This window comes from Cyrtonyx montezumae, unplaced genomic scaffold, assembly GCF_038088225.1.
Source record: "Cyrtonyx montezumae isolate F1298 unplaced genomic scaffold, pur_monq_1.0 scaffold_10, whole genome shotgun sequence".
NCBI lineage: Eukaryota > Metazoa > Chordata > Aves > Galliformes > Odontophoridae > Cyrtonyx > Cyrtonyx montezumae.
In genome coordinates this window covers 24,062,203-24,083,303 of record NW_027071826.1, presented here as the reverse complement: position 1 = coordinate 24,083,303, position 21,101 = coordinate 24,062,203, and the positions used below count along the sequence as shown (strand labels likewise).

Sequence of the window (21,101 nt, the reverse complement as noted above, 5' to 3'; positions counted from 1 at the left end):
AATGAAATAATGAAGCTGTAGATTTAAAACTGCCTAAAAGGAATACAATTTTCATGCAGTGTTAGTGAAACTCTGAAACTTATCTTTACATGACATGTGGGTAACAAAAATACAGTGAGTTCATTAAGTAACTAGACAAATTAATGATGAAATCAATTAATACTTCTTAAACTCCAGCTCTGAAAGTCAGTCTTCTCAAATTTTGCATGACATACACCATTCTGTTACATTTTTGAAAACCTATCCATAAACATCCACTACTGCAGGAGGTAGACTCAGATGAGTGGACTGTTGACTTCACTAAAATGACAGATGCTTTTTGAAAGCACATGAGTTTGGAGGCCTACCTACACAATATTTTTTGTATGGTAAAGCAGTTTTAATCAGTGCCTAGAGGGTTTTCATTGTATCTGTTTGCTTTGAAAGACTGTGATGCAGACATTTAGGTAGGCTGCTTTCACCAAAAGAGACTTGGAAAAATGCATCCACTTAACAGCTTTTCAAGGACGAGAGGGAATGGCCACAAGTTGCGCCAGGGAAGATTTAGATTAGACCTCAGGAAGCATTTCTTTTCTGAAAGAGTGGTCAGGCACTGGAATGGCCTGCCTAGGGAGGTGGTTGAGGCACCATCCCTAGCGCTGTTCAAGAAGCGTTTAGATGAGGTGCTAAAGGACTTAATTTAGTAGTTGGGTAGAGATAGTGATAGGAGGATGGTTGGACTAGATGATCTTATAGGTCCTTTCCAACCTTATGAACTTATGAACTTATAAGGTATTTCTAGTGAAACACGCACAAAATACAAGTCATACATCACTGTAATAGCTAAATACGAACATTTTTGTATCTGAAGTAATACAGTATACATTAAATAGTATAATGTAAATCATTAGCAGTGATGATCTGAATTTTATTTCCCCTAACTTTATAAGACAATTGTGTCATCATTGTAGCTCTAATCCATATTCAGGCCTTCATGTTTGGTGTGCAGTAATATGTAAATTACCTACCCAGCTGCATTAAGCAGTGTTTGTTTATTCAATTTCTTTTGGCATAGCATATAAGTGAATTTCTGCCAAAAATGTGGCTGCTTCAGGGAACGCTGTTTGAGTAGAAGGAAGTTTTGAAAGGAAACGCACATCATAAGTCTTCACTGTGTGAAACAGTAAAATCAAAACAAACTTTCTGTTCACAAAAATGTGTTTTAGTGTAAAATAATGTGCTTGTAAAATACAATGTGCAAACTGAATCTTTTTAGAATGTTCTGTTTACATCGGCTTTGTAAACAAGAATACAATGCTGAAAGGCTGGTGATTTTTTTTTCATGTGTGGGAAGGGTGACTAAAACTGGTGAAATGTGAAAATGGAAAGTTTAAGAGAAATTATTTTAAAATGGCCTATTAATCTCCCCTAACACATAACGTTTAAATGCATCTAAATTTAGAAAGCAGTGAAGTTTAAGTGTTAAAAAAAATTGCATTAATGATGCATAGAGCTATCTACTTATGCTGGCAGTCCTTTCAGTCTTCCAGTCTGACACTTCCTTTTTTATCCAGCCAGCTAATTTCCCCTCCTTTGTGAGGAGTAACTGTTTTCACACTAGCGCTTACCCAGCAAGCCTCCTCATTGTTTCATGGTTAATTATCTTCTTGAGCTTCACCTTCTCGAGAGAAGGGAGGAAGACTGGGCCTCCCCACAGCTCTAATGAAAGCTAGGTTTTAGAGATGCACTGTGTGAATAAATGCAGTGTCTGATCTAGCAACATAATAAATGAGTTCCTAAACTTTATGGAGTCACAGCTCATCCAGCAGGTTTCCGAAACAAAGCAGAGAGGTGCTTCATTTTTAAAATACTTTTTTATTTTAGAAGGGAGAAGGAATACTGCTTCAGTTTGAAACAAAACATTCTGTGCCTTAAAGCTGAATACTAACAAAATTTATACTAATAACATTAATACTTACAGCTCTGAGTTCCTCAGTTATTACACCACCTTGTAAACATTTACTGCTCTTTGGACCTTGTCACTCACCACTACTGAAAATAAGATGTGCAGATAGATTTAAATCTTCAGTTTATGCTCTAACTTGAGTCCAAGTTTAAACTGTACTGTGTTTTAAATAAGCTCTCCTGCAATAGAAGAATGTTGAGTAATGACATTAATATTTTTGTAGTAAAGAAGTACTGTCCACTGTAATTTTATACTTGGCCGATCTAAAGCAGGCAAAGATAAACCTCTCACCCTAACAAGATATACTAGTCCTTAACTTTGTCTTCTTCTAAGTGAATTTCTAGAATGTGTATATGAATTAAATAATTTCTCCAGTGACCAAAACAAATTGTACATTTAACACTGGTACTTCACATATTGCAAAGATTTCATTCAGCATCCAAGATGAGATTGAAATTACCATTTTTATTTTTATTCTTCAGCCAGCTCCAGGGCTGTGTTGGCGTCTGTTATGTACAGAGACAATCATAAACAACAGGCACTTTTAGCAGTGATGGAGACAAGAAAAAGGTCTGGAAGTTTGAGAGTGAGATGATCTTAGTGAAGAAGCTCTGCCTAAGCATCTCTTGCACCTGGAGATAAGGCTCATGTTTCTGTTCTCCAACATTTGAAAAGCAGCACTTTCTAGATGTACACTGTGTAATGTCAAGGAGCCGTAGTGGTGGTGTAGTCTCAGGATGCTTACCACTGTCATTTCGATTCACTGACAGAACTCTTCTATATACTGACAGCAGTGATGTTTAACTTAATTCTTGGAAATCCATAGTTAGGCAGGCTGTGGAAGTACTTGTCATGTGCAGCACTCTGAGCACCTCTGACTTCACAGTACTTGCTTATTGATGCCGCTCTAGTCAATGTCCCAGATTTATGGGTTGTGGATCAATGGCATCAGGAAGTGCCTGATCTGAGACAATAAAGTAATTCTGTTGAAGGTTTACATATTAGGAAAAAGTCAGTTGCCTTTGATGTGAATTAGGTAAAGTTTTTAGTCTCTTACTGCTCTGTGAGAAGGAGAAACTGATGATATTCTCCAATATCCTTCATGCAGTTCTGCTTTTTATAAATAATGATCAAATCTACCCTTTCCTGTATATGGGGAGACAGGGAGCGAAGGTACAGCACTGATCTCTGCTCTCTGGTGACAGCTGCAGGACATAAGAGAATAGCATGGAGCTGTGTCAGGGGAGGTTGGAAATCAGGAGTAGATTTTGCACCAGAGGATGGATGGGCCCTGGAACAGGCTCCTCAGGACAGTGGTCATCACATCAAGCTTCCAGAGTTCAAGGAGAGTCTGGACAGTTGTTTTAGACATGTGGTCTGATTTTTGGTGGTCCTGTGTAGAGCCAGGAGTTGTACTCTATGAGTCTCTTTCAGCTCAGTATACTCTGATGATTCTGATATTTTATTTTGAAATTCAATTCTTTCTTCTCCAGCTTTTAGAGAGAGAACTTGCTTTCTAGGTTTCTCTCAAGAGCTTATGTCCTATCCTTCTGAACTTTGTGTTTCTATAGTGATTTTCACTTTCTAGTGTTTCTCACATACAGTCATTGCTGCTCAAAAAAAGCCCTTAAAAACCCTGAGTTCAGGTGCCTGTGGCAAGTGAGAGAAAACTGTTGCATCTACCTAGTCCTTTCGCACTGGTTGCTGAGTTCTGAATGCAGAGGACAACCGATTTGGCATGAAAGAGGGCAAAAAAAATTGTGAAGAAATTCTGCAGTTTAGAAAAGCAATAGTTTTAAGCCTGTTTAAGCATGATCAGTTCCATAAACTTCCAGTTTCTGTTACTGTAGTGTTTGGTTTTTTGTTTTGCTTGTTTTTTGTTTTGTCTACCATGATGAGTAATCCTTGATTGGATCAAAGCTGAGATTTAGCACAAATGAGCTCCCTGCAACTTGCATGGGCACGTGTATTGCAGTTGCGTGGCAGGATTTGGTCTTTTCTGAACTAGGTGTACATAGTAGCATTTTGGGTTTGGGTCAACCTTGGAGCGTTTTTCCAAGAGTTTCATTAAGGGCTTGTGTTGGATTCTTGCACAAAGAACTTCATATATTCCCCTGAAGTAGAGGTGAGACTAAAATGACATTCAAGGTTGAAAATTCCTGTCATGTAACCTCTTGACAGATGAAAAGAAAACTACAAAGCAGCAAAAACAACAGTCCATAAAATATGCCATGTAGTCAGGCTTTCTCATGACAAAAAATATGAAAACAGCTCAAATACACAACTTGGAATATAGGTCTGGGATTGTAAACCCATTTGGATGACAGTATTATTCAACACAAAAATGCTATCGTTGTTCTTCTGCTCTCTAGTAACACTTAAAAGGCTTCTTCAGCAAATGAGAACCAGAGAAGTTAAAAAAAAAAAACACTTGAGGATACAGTGGCAAAAATGAAAGCCATTGCTTCCACAGGGGCTGAAGAATAAATAAGTACTGTGTTGAATCCCTGCTTTTGCCTTGATCTGTGGTAGAAGTAAGTTCCTATGGGCCTTCTGCTGACATGGCTCACCTTGTGCTCCAACCTTTCTCTTCTAGTGAATGGTAGAGGGAACAGAGCCTGTCACTCCTTTTAGCCATCTGGTGCTATGGGGAGCTTATTGAGAAACTTAGAATTTGATCACAGGACTTGTACAGATGTAACTGACCTTAGAGTATTATTTAACATGGTCACAAGACATTTAAAGAGCAGCAGAATGTCTGAAGAATGGCTATTTTCATTGACTCTGAAGCATACATGTTGCACTCATAAAAATCTGCACTGCTGTTTGGAGCATAGCTAGTGTTTCACATTGTTGTTGCCACTGCTGAAATGCCCCACCCACCACCTCACTGTGCTTGTATCCACTGTTTGATCTCCACAAATGCTCTGCAAGTACTGATGAATGCCAAAGGGTGCTATTTTTTTTTCAAATCCTGAGATTCAGTTATGCACTTTTGCTTCATGTGCACTTTCATGCCATAAGCCATTTTGTGAGACTATCCCTCTGCTACGATATGACTCAAGGCAACAGAATGTAATGGGATAGGAGGGAAGGTTCAACATCTATAGCCATACCAAAAACATCTTCCTCTGAGCTTGTGGGCCAACATAATAACATAGGAGGCATTATTTTCTGAGTAACCGTGTTAAAATATCGCTGAAATTGTTTAGTTGGTTGATCAGAAGATGTACGCAAAAATTTATATAATGACAGAAAATTATCAATATTAAAACCTGAGGCAATCCTCTAGTCTTTTATTTCTGAGCATTATACGAGAATTATCAAAATAATTAGGCAGCTTATCAGTGATGTGATCTCCATTGTTCCCATGGGACCCAGTCTGTGTTGAGACCCTTACAAGTAGCATCTGTGACTTCAGCAAGCAGAAGCCAGTGTTCTTCCTGTGCTACATGCATCTGTGCATACAACCTCCCTTGTAGGACACTGGCAATGCCTATAAGCACCCAACAAAAAAGGTTAAGTTCTGCATGTGCAGGACTGAGCATACTTTTTCACTGAGGAAGGCAATAATAACTGTAAAATGAAGGCAGAAAAAGTGAAAACCAGACTTCCAGATTCTTATTTTCTCAGCAAATGAACACATACCTTCTTCATTTTATTATAATTATAATGAGTCTGTCTTTTAATGATGTTTATTTCTGGTGATCTGTAATAACGTGCAATAACTTCTATAGACTTTGTGACCATATTGTATTGTGCAGGTCACTTCAGTATTATGCACATTGAATTTTATGCATATGCTTATACATATTAAAATATTGGTGTTGGGAAATTGGGATTTTTTTTATTGGCTACATTATAGACGACCTCATTTGGAAAATGAACTTCAGTGAAGCAGAGGTGAAGTGGGTACTGTACATATGACTGTTTCTTGCAGCAGAAGTACTTGGCATGCTTGCAATTTTGGAAAGACAAAATCATGTTTGTCTTTCTTGAATGTGCACACATTCCTGGAGCTGGGGGATGGTTTTCTTTCTTTCTCTGTCTTTTTCCTCTGGCCCTAAGGCAAAGTTGAGTTTGGATAATTTGTCCACAGCAACTGAAGGATATCTTTTGGGAAGGGAGGAACAGAGTTTGTATTTATTATTGTAAAACCTCTTTTTTTTCATGTTAATTATTCTAAAAAAATATAATGGTACGTAGGGGTTACATTACAGGCCTGTTTCAACAACACAAAGTATCTGTACTGGAGTAGCACATGCAAATGAGCCTTAAACAGGGAATCATTGTTCGTAAAGTTTGCTGCAGAAAAAGCAAAACTATCTATGTTTTAAAAAGCAAAAAAAAACGTGGAAAAATGTATTTTTAAGACTTGGTCTCAAAAAGCACTGTGGTTGAGGAAATATCCATATATAACATTAATTTTGTTTCCTGCCTTTAGCGTTTTCAGCAGATTGACTGTTTAACCATTAGACAGCAGTGCTGCAAGTATTGAAGTGCATACTTTGCTCATATTGGGATTACTATCCAAAGCAAAGTAATTCAGGGTTCGCACTGGTAAGAACCAGACTCCTTAAAGCAATGCTTTCAAATGGGTGGAATTAATTTAACCTTTCACTCTTCTGAGTCTGTAATTTCATTTGTTGTTTAAAATATGTTAGGTACATTTCATAAAACAGTAAATGCTTCCTGGATGCTGTGTCCCAAGTGATACTGTAAAAAAAAGGAATATACTTTATATTTTTCTTCTTTTTGTTGTTATTGCACAGTAATTTTTTTCTTGGTCAAAACTTTTTGCCTTCTCTTAACACTGAACCATGTGGCCATTGAGGTTGACCCCAGAGGTAGCTGTGTTTAGTGACTTTAATTTGATAACATTTACTATATGAAGATAGTCATTGTTCGAAGGACGATATGCACACATGTATCTACTTACTGAAATCTCTGACTGAATCTGTGACCTCCTGGAGACCAAATTCCATTAAGGTACAATAACTGTCCAGCAAAATGAACTTTCTTTAGATATGAGCGGGTGTAACTGCAGTAAATTTCACAGAATTTAGAAAATTGCTAAGGGGTGTGTGTGTGTCTACACACACATCTACACATATATCTTACTATCATGATAACTCTAATCCTTTAGTAATCTACCTGTGCACTGAGGTAAGTGGCTGATAATAAGACATCCGAGATGATGAAAATTGGCCTCAGAGATTCTTAGTTCTCACCTTGCTGCTGCTGTCAGTGCTAACATAGGCTGGTATGACACCACCTTTCATTCTTCAAACCAGAGCTTTATCCAAGTCTGCCTGGTTCTGCTCTCTCCAACAACTACTGAATCTCTATATGCTCCTTCTTATTTGGGAAGCTTGCTAAATATTATAAAAAAGAAAGGGAAATACACCCTTTCTAAAAATGTTTGTGACTTCAGCTGGGTGGTCTGTTTCAGACCAAGTTAAAAATTAGACTGAACATTGGTAAAGGCTAGTAAACACTAAAGTCATACTAGTAGATATCATCAGGAGATATGATGCTTATAAGAAGGGTTGTAATTTACAAATATTGATTCAGACAATTCCTTGGACAAAGAAAGTTATGCTGGTAAAATGATCATATCTTCATAAGAGCTTTTGGAACTGCTAATAACTGTGACAATAATAAAAAAAATAAATTCAAATTCCATACCATTGTATCTATGTATTCACAACTTCTGAGTATGCACCAGCCCTCAGAAATGCAAGTGCATTTGAAGAATAAAAAGTAGGCTTTGAAGTAAGGACAACTCAGTGAAGATGAATGGGGTGAGATCACAATTCCATGTTTTATTATTTTAGTCCATCTGACCTGCAGAACAAACAAGGCAGCCAAGTGCTGATTTACATGGGGAAGGTTATCTTCCTGACCAATGAGGACCAAATGTTTTGTTTTGAGAAACAAGATCAGATTCTATGGAACATAAAATCCTTGGAAACTTCTGTTGATTTCCTACCTTTGGGATTTCTTTTTGCAGCTGACAGAAATGCAAAACAGTAAAACTACAGTTTATGAAGCTTTTCACAGCAATATCTTCCTAATGCTAGGTGTGACAGTCATAAAACATATTACATTAAAAATGAGTAATTTTAGCTGATACTGTGTTTAATATAACAAGTTTTCAAACTAACTTTTTAATTAAATAATTTAATTTAATTGTTCTCTTGCACCGTATTTTTAGTTGTAGTTTGGTAAAAGGATTGTCCCCTCCTTAGCAACAAGTGGGAAATGAACCAACTACGTACCAGCCAGGAGTCATTATGAAAATGCGGTAAACTGGCAAATCCATACATGAACTGCTGAACTCTACAATGTACAGCACTGCTCTTATTAGCCTTAGTTGTCCAGCAAATGAGTGTTTTCATAAGTTTAAAATTTGAGCAACCCCTTAATACCTCACAGAAAGAAGACTAATAAATTTATTTCATGAAAGTTTTGAGATATATAGGTCTTCAACATTTCACATGACTGATTTCAAAATCCACCAAGTCTCCTAACCTCCAAGGAGGGAAAACATTTGTTGGCACTCAAGGTTCTGCCCAGAGCTATTTGAGTTATCTTAGCACAGCTGCACCGCATGGAGATCTGCCTTACAGCTAAGCCCAGGGGAGCATGAGGACACAGATTTATCTTACATGGAGATTGTATTGTTTTATCAAATATGTTGATCATTGTATCATTCTGCTGAATATGATACACTGCCTGTTTTGGACAAAATCATCTTCCTTATGTCATTTGAGTGTTTTAGCCAATGGTCTGCTATGGCAGGATACCCTTGTGTCTTCCACACTGAAGAGGGATTTGGGCTTATCTATGTCGCTTGCCAGTCAAATGTGTTTGATGCTGCAATGTGGGATAAAATTCTTCTCATCCTTTTGTGATCCAAGTAACATTTTATTTTTTTTTTATGCATAATGAAATAGCATAAGGAGGCTGATCTTGATAACATCTTACAGCGAGAACTTCCTGAGAGAATGGAAACGTGGTCTCTTATGGTCTGACAAATTCACCCTCCCAAAATCAGTACCCTAACTATCGAGCTGTTGAAGAATATCTCATGATTTGTCATGATAGTGATGAGTGAACTTTACTGCTATTTCAAATAGAGAGCTCACAGCAGAGAATATGTCCCTTTCTATGTGCACTTAAGCCTGAACTGAGACTTTATGAATTTAAGTCAGCAACAAAGTTGCTTACAGCTGCACTTTATTTGACTATAGTAATAGTGCATCTGCTTGTATTTCAGCAACTTTCTAAGTTTGTTGGTATTTAGATTGCTGTTTGGTGTGCAATCAGTGCTGTAATTTGCAGAACAAAACTTGCCCCAAGAAAGCTCAAGAGGTATTGTTGTTGAAAGATTTTTTTGAAAAAGTGGTTATTTTTCTGAACACAGTGATCATTGTCTAGCTGCTAAGATGATTTTATCTAAAGTAAAATTATACATTTGTTATCAGTCCTATTTTAAGACTTTCTGTATCATCAATCAGCCTAAATGAATAGAAAAACTAAATGAAATTAATTTGTGCTAAGAGTACAAGCCCCCAAATCAGGAACCATTTCTGTCCTACTATGAGGATTTTAACAAATTTGTTCTTTGGCCTTTTGACACATCATATTTGAGTTAGAAAAGTTGCCAAACTGTTTTTTGTTTTTTTTTTTTTGGTCCCACAGGTGTTTTGTTTCTAGAGTAACAGTGCTTAAGACTTCACATTTTGAGCTCATAATAGCCATTATTACTGGAAAGCTACAAAGCCTTAAAAAATCAAACTAAGTTTAGCTCAGTTATTTATTAGCTCTTTCCTGGAGAACAGTCTCAGCACAGACAATATTTGAAATTCGTGTAGTATTTGTTTAGACTGATTCATCATCCTTACAGCTGAATGTATTAAGCCTTACTTACTGGTCATTAGAACTACCTTTAATATCAAGAGTAAACAGTAATTCTAATAAAAAAAATCACAAAGTCTACTGATATCCACTGCACTAGATCAGTTGTTTTAAGTTTGGCTCCACAAAATCTTGTCATAAGTACTTAAAAAATCTTATGATAAAACTTGTTTATCTTAACTCTTCTAAGCAGGCTAAGAAATTTTCTCATATATCCAACACCTACAAGTATGTTTTTACTATCACACTTCTGTGTGATTCTACAGAATGGTTTTAAGTTTGCTATGTGTAAATGACAACTACAGTTAATCTCAGTTAAAGAAAAGTCAAATTTCTGCATGGTGTTTTAGCAGCAAATAAAAATAAAAAAAAAAAGAATAAGAAAATATGCAGAATTTAATAGGTTTCATTTTTATTGATCATTTAAATGGTACACAATACATAATAAAGTTAAAAGCCTGTTAGTTATCACTGTTCCAGAAATGCTCTTTACTCCCATTAATTTACTTATATGATTTCAATGGAAGCAATTTTAAAGTAGAGATGTACATATTTTTTATCTCTGATTTTTTTTTTATAGGAATCTCTGAACTTTATTGATCCAAGTTTGATGGATCTAAATGGTCCAAGTGAAGATGCACTAGAATGGGATGAAACTGACATAAGTAACAAGCTGATCAGTGTTAATGAAGATTTAAGTGACCCTGAACAGGAACTCAAAAAGGATGATCTAAACCAGAAATCAACTTCAGGAGAATGTGGCAGCAACAAAGTGAATGCAGATGAAAGTATCAGTGATCGCGGAAGTCCTGTGTATTGTTCCAGCATTACTTCCCCTCCAAATCCTCACATCTATCAGGTCTATAGTCTTCATAATATTGAATTATCAGAAAAAAAACACATGCCTTTCTTGAAAAAAGCATCAAAACTTTCCAGTGTAACACAATCTAATATTTTAAACAAAAGTCTTAGTAAAGACTCTTCATTTTCATCTACCAAATCCCTGCCAGACCTAATAGGGGGAACAACATTGGCAAAATCATATAACTACATGTACCAGAGTGGGAACATAAGCAGGCATTCTGAGAGTGAAAGTGGGATAGTGAGTGAATGTGATACAGAAACTACAAATAATTCAGAAATTTTTTTACTGAATGATATTGAAAGCACTCAGAGCAATCCTGAAATTGGGCACACAGGAACTCAAATGGATGACATAATTGATGTAATAAAACAAAAATTAAAGCAAGAAGAAGAAGACCGTGTCAGTCTCTCAGATGATTTCCAGTTGGCACCATCTGGAGGTTGTGGAAGTGAAATTGATGAGGACTTGGACAGCATTACCATGTCTAAAACTGTTTGTTTAGAAGAACTGCAAGGAAAACGTGATGTGTTTACATTTTATGATTACTCGTATCTTCAAGGCTCCAAATTCAAATTGCCAATGATAATGAAACAATCACAATCTGAAAAGACACATACAGACGGTGCTTTGTTTCATGGCTTTTGTTTTGATAAAATACCTGGTAGATCGGAACATGAGCCTGGAGAGTCACAACCAGATGAGTTTATTCATGACCGTAATCTAGCAAATATCCCAGGAGGATTAGATCCCAATTCCTGTAAGTCTGTGGAAACAGTAAGAAAATTTATTGTTACAGAAAATACAAGACAGGTTTCAGCTTTATCTCATAGTTCTTCTTTAGAATCTCTGTCTGTAGTAGGTGATTTGTTCAGCTCAGGTATTTTTAAAAGTGGAGATGGTCTTCAACGAAGCACCTCTTTGGAGAGCTGGTTGACTTCCTACAAAAGCAATGAAGATCTTTTTAGTCATCACGGTTCAGGAGACATTAGTGCAAGCAGTGACTCTGTTGGAGAGCTCAGCAAAAGGACATTAGATCTCTTGAATCGTTTAGAGAACATCCAGAGTCCATTAGAACAAAAGATAAAGCGTAGTATCTCTGATATAACACTCCAAAGTAGCTCTCAAAAAATGTCTTTTACTGGACAGCTGTCTGTAGATATTGCATCCTCAGTTAATGAAGACTCAGCAGCTTCTCTCACAGAACTCAGCAGCAGTGAGGATCTTTCTCTCTGTTCTGAAGACATTGTACTGCACAGAAATAAAGTACCAGATTCAAATGCGTCATTTAGAAAGCATCTTAATAGATCTGTAGCTGATGAGAGTGATGTCAATGTTAGCATGATTGTTAATGTCTCCTGCACTTCTGCTTGCACTGATGATGAAGATGACAGTGATTTGCTTTCAAGTTCCACCCTTACCTTAACTGAGGAAGAGCTAGGTATCAAAGATGAAGATGATGACTCCAGTATAGCAACTGATGAGGATATTTATGAAGAATGCAATTTAATTTCAGGACTTGATTATATAAAAAATGAACTCCAAACTTGGATTAGACCAAAATTTTCTTTGACAAGAGAGAAGAGAAAAAGTAACCTCAGTGATGAAATTCAGCACAGTAAAGTTAGTAATGAGACATCAAGAGCCACAGATACATTGAACATTGAAGCACTTTTGAATGGTTCAGTGCAGAAAATAACAGAAAATAATGGCAATAGTAAGAATGTATCACGTAATCATGAAAAAGTGACAAAGGGTCACCTGATGAAAGATATCTCTCAGGTTGTGAAGGATCAACTTGTGGATGACATGGAGAATGGAAATGTTGAAAACACTCTTGGTAGTCATAAAGGAGAACTTGTTAGAACATCAGCAACTTCCAAAACTCATGCATCGTTTGATGTAAAAGAAGATGAAAATGAATTTTGTGTGTGTGAAGCATTCACAGACAGTTCAGATGATTCACATATGGATGGAAAGGAGGCTGTCCTGTTATCAGATGGATCCAGAAATCCTCCAAAAGAATGTCAAAGTCATCTTCAGTCTGATCATCATTGCATTGCTTTCAGTCCTGCTAAAAAGCCTTGTCTTGAGTCTTCCTCAGAAACAAGCTCAGTAAACATACAAGCTGCTTCTTTTCAAACATCCTTGCCTGATGATCAACAATACAAAATAAACATTGCTGAAAAATCTACTGATTGCTGTGCAGCCTTGAAATCTAATAGGGCAGAATGTGACTCATCAGCCAGTGGACATGATTCATGCTGTAACTGTGACTCTGCTGCTTTTGATAAAAAAAATATGGAAGATGGCTCAGTACACAACTTTGTGAAGGAGATAATAGACATGGCATCAACAGCTTTGAAAAGTAAGTCACAACCTGAATGTGAGTCATCTGCTCCAGCTTCATTAACACAGATCAAGGAAAAAGTGTTAGAACACTCTCACAGACCCATTCAGCTAAGAAAAGGGGACTTCTATTCTTATCTTTCACTTTCTTCTCATGATAGTGACTGTGGAGAGGTAATCAAGTACATAGAGGAAAAGAGCAGTACTCCTGTGCCACTGGACTTTACAGATGAGAGAGATAATATTGAATGCTTTTTTGAAGCATGCCCTGAAGATGAACGTGTTGAGCAGCAGCAATCCATTTGTAATGGTACTCCTGAAGCAAGAGCTGAGCAGCAGCAGCCTATTTCTAATATCAATTCTGAAACATCTTCAGAGTCAACAGATGAATTGTCTCTGGTGTCATTAGGAAAAGTTAAAACTTCATTAGAAGATAGGAATTTATCTTTTCTGTGTACTGATGACAATACAAGTGTTCCCAATCCCAACAAAGAAAATGCATCAAACAACTTGAAAAATGCGGTGGATGATTTGATGGTTTCAGACTGGCAAACTGAAGGTCTGGAAAAGAATTTTCCTGAGTTCAGCAGTAAGAGTAGTATAGGAAAATCACCTGGAACTGAAGAGCCTGAAGGATGTTTTGCTGCTTCTGAAGAGGCTTCAGCTATAGATTCAACTATTCATTTAAAGCACGGCCATTCACAGAATGAGGAGGTTTTACACCAGAACACTAAAACTCTTACTTGTGAAGAAAATCTCTTGAATCTTCATAAGGAAAGACATTTTAATATGCACAGATAGAATGTAACTCTCTCCAGGCATATACATTATCCTAAAACCAGGTATGTACTCCACAAAATACAATCTTTTTTCTTTACGTCTTTTTCTTTATTTCTTTATTTCTTTTTTCTTTTTTCTTTTTTTTTTTTTAATTACTTTTAAAATTGTGTACTGTGAAAGGAGGTGAATCACCATCCAGGGCTTCTGTTTCATGGTAGTATTATTTCATTTATTTTGCTTACACTATAATTCTGATTTACATGCCACTGGTCAACAAATGCAGTGAATAGCAGCTGCTTCTTGCCCTTTGGCTTTGCACTAAGTGGAACTGCTCTCTTCTGGAATACTTCAAATCTGCTGTCTTACAGGACTTGGGAATTCTTCAAAATTAAAATTTATATATCAGTCTTCTCCTCCCTTATGAGTGGAGCTGTGAAAACCGATACCAGCTCTACTCACTGATCCCCTTCTCCACAGACAGATGAGCTCATGAGGTTGATGAGGTTCATGATGAAACTGAGCTGGTTTTACAAGGATTTTGAGTGACCAGTGAATTGGAGCTCTATAATATTTACAGACAGTCCATGAGGTATGTCTAAACAGACTGGAAATTGAACAGAGAAATAATGTCATCTCTTGGTGTCACCTTACCATGACTTACATTCATTAAGCAATCATTAACCAATAATTAGGCCAAACTTGATGTTACAAGAGTAAGAAATATTTGCAAGTGTAATGTGAAGGAGATGTAGGATAAAGGCTCAAACACCAAAGCAGATGAAACGTGATAGCCACAAAGCAGTGCAGAAAGCTTCAGTTCTATTTTGTGGTAAGCATTTTGAACCATAAGCAGTACATATCTGGAGTTCTGACATCACATGAAAGTGTTACAAGTAGCTGCACATTTAGAGATCTACAAAGCAACTTCTGGAACAGATCCTAGCATGTAGAACTATTGCTTTGAGTCTCACTGGTAGTTTGGTGAGCCAAAAGCCAGAATAGCTTTATAATTATGCCATTTTTTTATTTTTTATTTTTTTGTAAATACCCATCCAGTGGACCAGAACCAGCCACTTCAATTTCAAGTGCTGCTGTTTATGAGAAACTGTAGAAAGGGAATTTCTGGTAAGGCACCAAGTTAAACAGTAGGTTGCCCAGGCTAGCTCTAAATTCTTCATCCTTGAACAGTTTCAAAATTCACATGGACATATCCATGAATGATCTACTTTTAGAGATACACTAGCTTTGAGAAGGAGATTAGACTACATGCCATTCAAATTTCCCTTCCTACCTAGGGTATTCTAGGAGTCCATTATTCTTTCCCTTAGGAGAGAAGATTGTTATTCATCACTACTCGTGAAATCCACCTGTACACACCAATTCCTACCTGCATAGCTATGGCAGAGGTTCAGAGCCTATTTATACAAAATAGATTGCTTTACTGCTGTTGCATATTTAACTTCAGAATTTCCTGGTTTTGCTATATTGTATTATTGTGCTTTGGAGTTTTCTTTTGCACATGTTCACTTTTATCCACCATTCACATATTTACACATGTATAAATTCATCTAGTAAAATCTTTAGGTTATAGCAGCAGAAGTCTACACCTTGCCACTATCTCTTTCAAACACAAATCTATTTTAATAATGCATTATCTTGGAACTTTCATAACAAAGACAGTATTTCTTGAAAGGCTTTGAAATGAGTTTTTCTGACCTGTTGATTGCCAATTAGGTTAATACCTGTACGCATCCGAACAACTGCAGAAGCAGCAGGTATCTACTGGGATTTACAAAACTGATAGATGACACTATCTATTTTAGGGTTACATTCAAAAGATTATGTGTCTGCAGAGGCCACTACCTGTAAACTGGGGTGAATACAAAAGTGTGAGGTTGATAAGTGACAATTATGTAAACATAATTTTTTCCTGAATTACTATTTTATATATTTTTTCCCCACTCATTTTATAACATTGAGGAAGAATACTTAGTACAGTGAGTGTGATTTTCTTCTTCTCATTCTTTCACTGACAAAGTCAATAACTTTTCACTTCATTGGTACTTTTCCTCTGAGGATCTCAAAATACTGTGTATACTTCCCCTCACTTTTCAGAACTTCATAGTTACTTACATGGTAACTGTGTTTCTCATAAGACTGGGTATGGCAGCATGCTGTTAACAAGATATCAGGACTAAGATTGGGCGTAGAGGACGGACGTTTTAATACATGCCCTGCAGTGCAATAAAGTGCAGAGACTGTATACAAAATTTTCATGAGGTTGTGTTAAAACTATAGCATTTAATTTAACATAACATACGCTACATTTTTTGCCTGGGGGTTGAAAAATAATTTTAAGGTAACAAAGCCTTTCACATGACATCCCACTTTTTAAAGTTAAGAAGATACATTGTTTTCTAGCAGATACGTGTAACATTCCTTCCATGGAAATTATGTACTGTATTATTCCCAGCAATAAAGCCGTAGGATACATGTAGCACGTCTCAGGCACATCAAAAAAGGAAAATATGAGCTGCTAGATTTGGTTTCACTGAAGTCTGAGCTCCCTTCCCCCATTCATGAGCTTGGTACTTTAACTTCATCTCTCATGCTATGGGGAATGAATTACAGAAGCAATCTATCCTAATTTGTTAACTTATTCAAATAACAGTTATTATACTTAACTATGCTAAAGATTATCTTTTTGGTGGCAGATTGTTTATTTTTTGATGAGGCTAATTACTGATTTTCCAAAGGTAATTTACATTTATTACTAATACATCTTTTAAAATGTGACAGATAAATGTTGTTCCCATAAGTGTATTATGAAAAAAGTTACTATTTAAAAACACATTATTTAATTTGAAAGATAAATGGCAAACACCATTATTTTTCCTGTAGCACCTGTGCTGTAAGCTCATTTAAATGTGTAATTCCATGTGTAGCTGCAATACTTAGAGAAAAATAATCTATAGTATATGTGTACCTTTAAAGCATACTAAGAATTCAGGGCTGAAAGAGGCCTATTTTCAAGTATAGTTTGAATTTATAGTGCTTCTGTATTTGCTTTTGGATGTACAGGAGAATAAAATAGTGGCAAGAATATTTCTGTCAAGTGTACGTAACAATCCTATTATTTATCAGCATACTATAAAAATGCCCATCATGTTAAAATAATAGCAATTCTGAAAGCAGACTCAAAAATGTTTGTCAGCACTGTCTCATCTTCCATATAAGCCAACATAAGAATTCTGTAACAGAGGTGCTCATAAAAACATGTGTAGAGGACAGCTTGTAAGAACTGTCCTGTACCTGAGAGATCTTGCTATCTTCTGCTGTCAGTGTGACCCATGACTCACCAAGGGATTGGGAGTTCTTAGTCACATATTCAATATGCATAAAAATCATTACATTGAGAAGGTTTCTGTAATGTGCCTGAAGTGTTTTCTAGAAAATATGGTATACTTGTTTGTGTTATTTGTTAGTGCTCACAAGTAAGAGAAAAGCTGTTTTTTTTTTTTCTTTTGAACAGAATCTCCAGTTTAAACATAAGTTTTAACTTAATTTGCAAATATATAGATATATATATATATGGGCTTTAAAAAAATAATTGTGCCAGAAATTTAGAAAGAATATTCTGCCACTTGATATACCCAGAAAGAAACACAGGAGAGAAGGCAGCTCTATGGCTGATGTGCACATCTGGTCCTCAGAAGGAGTGCCTGTTATTTCCTGTTCAGCAATAGATGTTTTTGTATGACTTTTCCTTCCTTGCCTCAGTTTCTTTAGCAACAAAATAATGAGAAAAGTGGATGGTGGGACCTGAGCAACACGATTTATTTGCTGAAAAGTGTTTTGAGATCCACAGATTAAGTATGATAGAGAAACACAAAGTACTGTTAGTCCATTAGTCATTGCAGGAGGGAAATAATATAGAAATTTACACAATAGCTAGTGTGTAATAATTTTCTTTTTGAAAATGGAACTACAAAAGTAATCTATATTTATCTTTATTTAATTTTTATAGGGAAGTGGATAGAAGAATGTTTCTTTATGGAATTTAAAATGGTCTGACTTTTTATCTCACAATAGCTGATGTCTTTAAGAAAATAAGAATAAATGGAATAAACAGATAATCTTATATTATTTGTGAGTTACATTTTTTTTGAAAAACATGATGTAATCCATCAGTGAGACCTTTCTTACTATAGATACATAAAGCTCCTGCTAAAGTTGTAGAAATATTTTGGTAAAATCTTCCCCTTTACTCACATGACTTATTCCCTGATTTGTAAAAAAAACTATTGAGCTTTTCCCTATTTCATGAAGGTATATTTCTTCTACAAATCTATTTGTAGAATAGGGTACTCAGTTACAGCAAATAAGATCAAAGGAGAAGGTAACTGGATAGATCCAGACACTTCTGCTTAGTTCAGAAGGCACATAATGCATGTCTGGTGTGCCTCCTACGAAATGCCTACAAGATGTACTTCGCAGTAATCTTTGAGCTGTATTCTCACAGTTATTTTTTCATAATCCTCATCATAAGCCTGTGTTCTTTGATGAATAGTTTAACCCTAAACTCAAAGATGGATAATTCTATAGTATGAAAATTTAACTCATTGTTGGTACTAGAAGTGTCTTAAGTAGCTATTTCCAATTTAAAAATTCAGTGACACTGACTGTTCTATTCATGGACCCCTTCTGTGACAATCCTTTCCTTTTCTCCATTAAAATCTCATAGTGTATGTTTACATAAGTATTAAAGTAAGTGACATGTGGATCTTTTTGGTGTTTGGCTTTAAAAAATTCCTATGTTTTCATTGATTGATGCACCTTTGAGTGCGCTGAAGGTAAGTTTGCAGGTAAGGACGAGAACAGGATCCAGGGAAAGGTCAGATTTGATGACTTTCCTTGTTTCTTTAGTCTTTACAGAAATCAATGAGTTTTCTACATCAAAACAATTTTTACACTACCTTGTACCTCAGGCTGTTAAAAGTCATTGTTTGCCGACTGTATGCTTCTGCATTAAAGGCTCTGGCATGTGGTTGTTTAATGAGTATCTATGGTTGTTCTGGAAGAACTATGTTTTGCAAATAAAACTTCATTTTCTGTAACCTACTATTACTTTTTTGTTTCCTTTTAGAAACTTGGCTGCAATTCAGGTGCAGGTTCATCCTGTAAACCCTGGGATGACCTCCAATTCCATTGTATCACTGCCTTTCATTACTCTGACTCCCAAGATAAATTTTCTTTCCAAATGTGATTTATCCATGCTGGCTTTGTGATCAGGTTGCATATGCTAGTCCTGTTTCAGTGATCATTTCGTGCGGTAGCAAAGCCATTTGCTTTCATATGGATTATCTCCCAAGCTACCTCTAATGAACCTACCCTTCCTATATTAAATGCTCCTGTACTACTTATGACTGTTTCTGTTCTTTAAAGTTTTGAAGTTTCACAGGATTTATGATGAATCTGGTTCATCTTTTCAGTACCATAACTGCCCGTACTTCTCAATTTATGTATCAAATTTAATATTTATGTGTATGATGCATAAACTTATTGAAGCTATTTTACATTTAACTTGAAAATTTTGTTGGATTGCAGCAAGAAGAAGTCACTTGTCCTCCTGACTCAATACATCTAAAAATTGAACAATTAAGCTAAATGCCATTTTATTTATTTAATTTTAAGATTTGATCTATGCAACACTTCAAGAAACAACTACATGGTGTTGTATATTAGGAACTGTTAACATTCTACTGAATTAAGTACAACATTTTGGTTTTTTATGCTTCTTGAGGTGGTAACGAGTAAAACAATTTTTTAAAAATGTGTGCCTTGCTGTATTTCTTATACTATTTATTAAAAAGCTGCTTTCACAGTATGATTATGTTGATTTGAAAGGAGGAAATAGCAAGGTTAAGTTGTGTGAATAATTTCTGTATATATGTATAACCAAGTGCAAACATTGATGTATAACGACATTATAAAATGCTTTCGTGTTTGTGATGTCCAGTGATGTGGAAAATATAAGCCTTAAAATCATTAGATTGCATGGTAATTAGAACTGGCATAATAAACATAGTTTATTGGGGAAAAAAATAGCAGAACTGGTGATCTGTTTTACCTGCGTTCCCAGAACAGAATGCTACATAAAAGTACAGAGGAATACCTTTTTCTTCACAAATACTTCATAGAGAGAAGCAGTTTCATAGCTGGTGAAGATTTGTTTTACCTGGCTCAAAGGGAAAGATCCTTTTCTTGAAGATTCAGCAGGCCTCCCAGGTCAAACAAGGAAAGACAAACAATTAGTAGATTAAGCTAGTGTACTGCCAACAGCAGTTAAAAGTGGTCAAGCACGCTTTGTTATCAGACTTTTTCCTTTTTCTTCTTTTTTATCATTAACGATTGGAATATTGGGTTATAGAATGTTCTCTGACTTTTACAATTTCTTTCAAATGCATAATTCTATTGAATGAGCTTCGTATATATTCATATAGACACTTTATAGTTTCCTGTTTCAGTGACTTAGACTGTACATTTTAAGGGTTTTTATCTTGTGCTGGCTGGCTAAATCAAGCCAGATCTATCTCTGCAAACACTGAATTTGTCTCCTAGAATGTGTTGTGAAAGGATGGCAGGAATGTTAAAAGGCAAGTAATACTCTTCCATACCATCTTTTACCATTTTTTTCCCATGTATACGTTTTATTTATTTATTTTGACTAAAAGCATCAGCTTTCTTCTTCCATTAGAAAATATTTGACAAGCTGAGCTAGTACCTTAAACGGACTGTACCAACCAGCTGATATGTTCATATAACTCTGAAGTAACAAGTGTTTAAAGAAAATCTGATATTTTTCAAATTATTAATAGCTTCCTATTACTGCAAGAGAAAAATCATTTATCTCTCAATTTAAATTCCCCCTGTATAGCCTTGGTGTGGGTAGGGCAGCAGAAAAAACTCTCACCTGTACAGAAGAACAATAAGAAGCAATTTTTGACATAACTTTTGTAAAATTTTCTGCTTTAGCATAACTTGTATAAATCTGTTAGGTTAGACTTATAATTACTGAAGTACATAGCTGTATAGCTAAAGATCACAGTAATATATTTTTACTATTTCTTAAAATATAGAGAAAGAAATTCAGAATATAACTCCTAAGTTTATTAAAATATTTATTGTGTCAATTATTTTTATCTATGAGTTATTTCAAAAATTATTTGTGAAACAGTCTTG

General features: G+C 35.8%; 1 protein-coding gene across 1 annotated transcript in view; it reads left to right on the top strand.

The window, feature by feature from the left end:
* Positions 1 to 19,951, top strand: part of AKAP6 (A-kinase anchoring protein 6) — a 212,747-nt gene extending 192,796 nt beyond the window's left edge. The window contains exons 12-13 of the mRNA XM_065753759.1: positions 10,449 to 13,921; positions 19,006 to 19,951. Of these exons, the coding sequence (XP_065609831.1) occupies positions 10,449 to 13,880 (3,432 nt within the window). The 3' untranslated portion in view covers positions 13,881 to 13,921; positions 19,006 to 19,951. The remainder of the gene's footprint in view (positions 1 to 10,448; positions 13,922 to 19,005) is intronic.
* Positions 19,952 to 21,101: the final 1,150 nt, after the last annotated feature.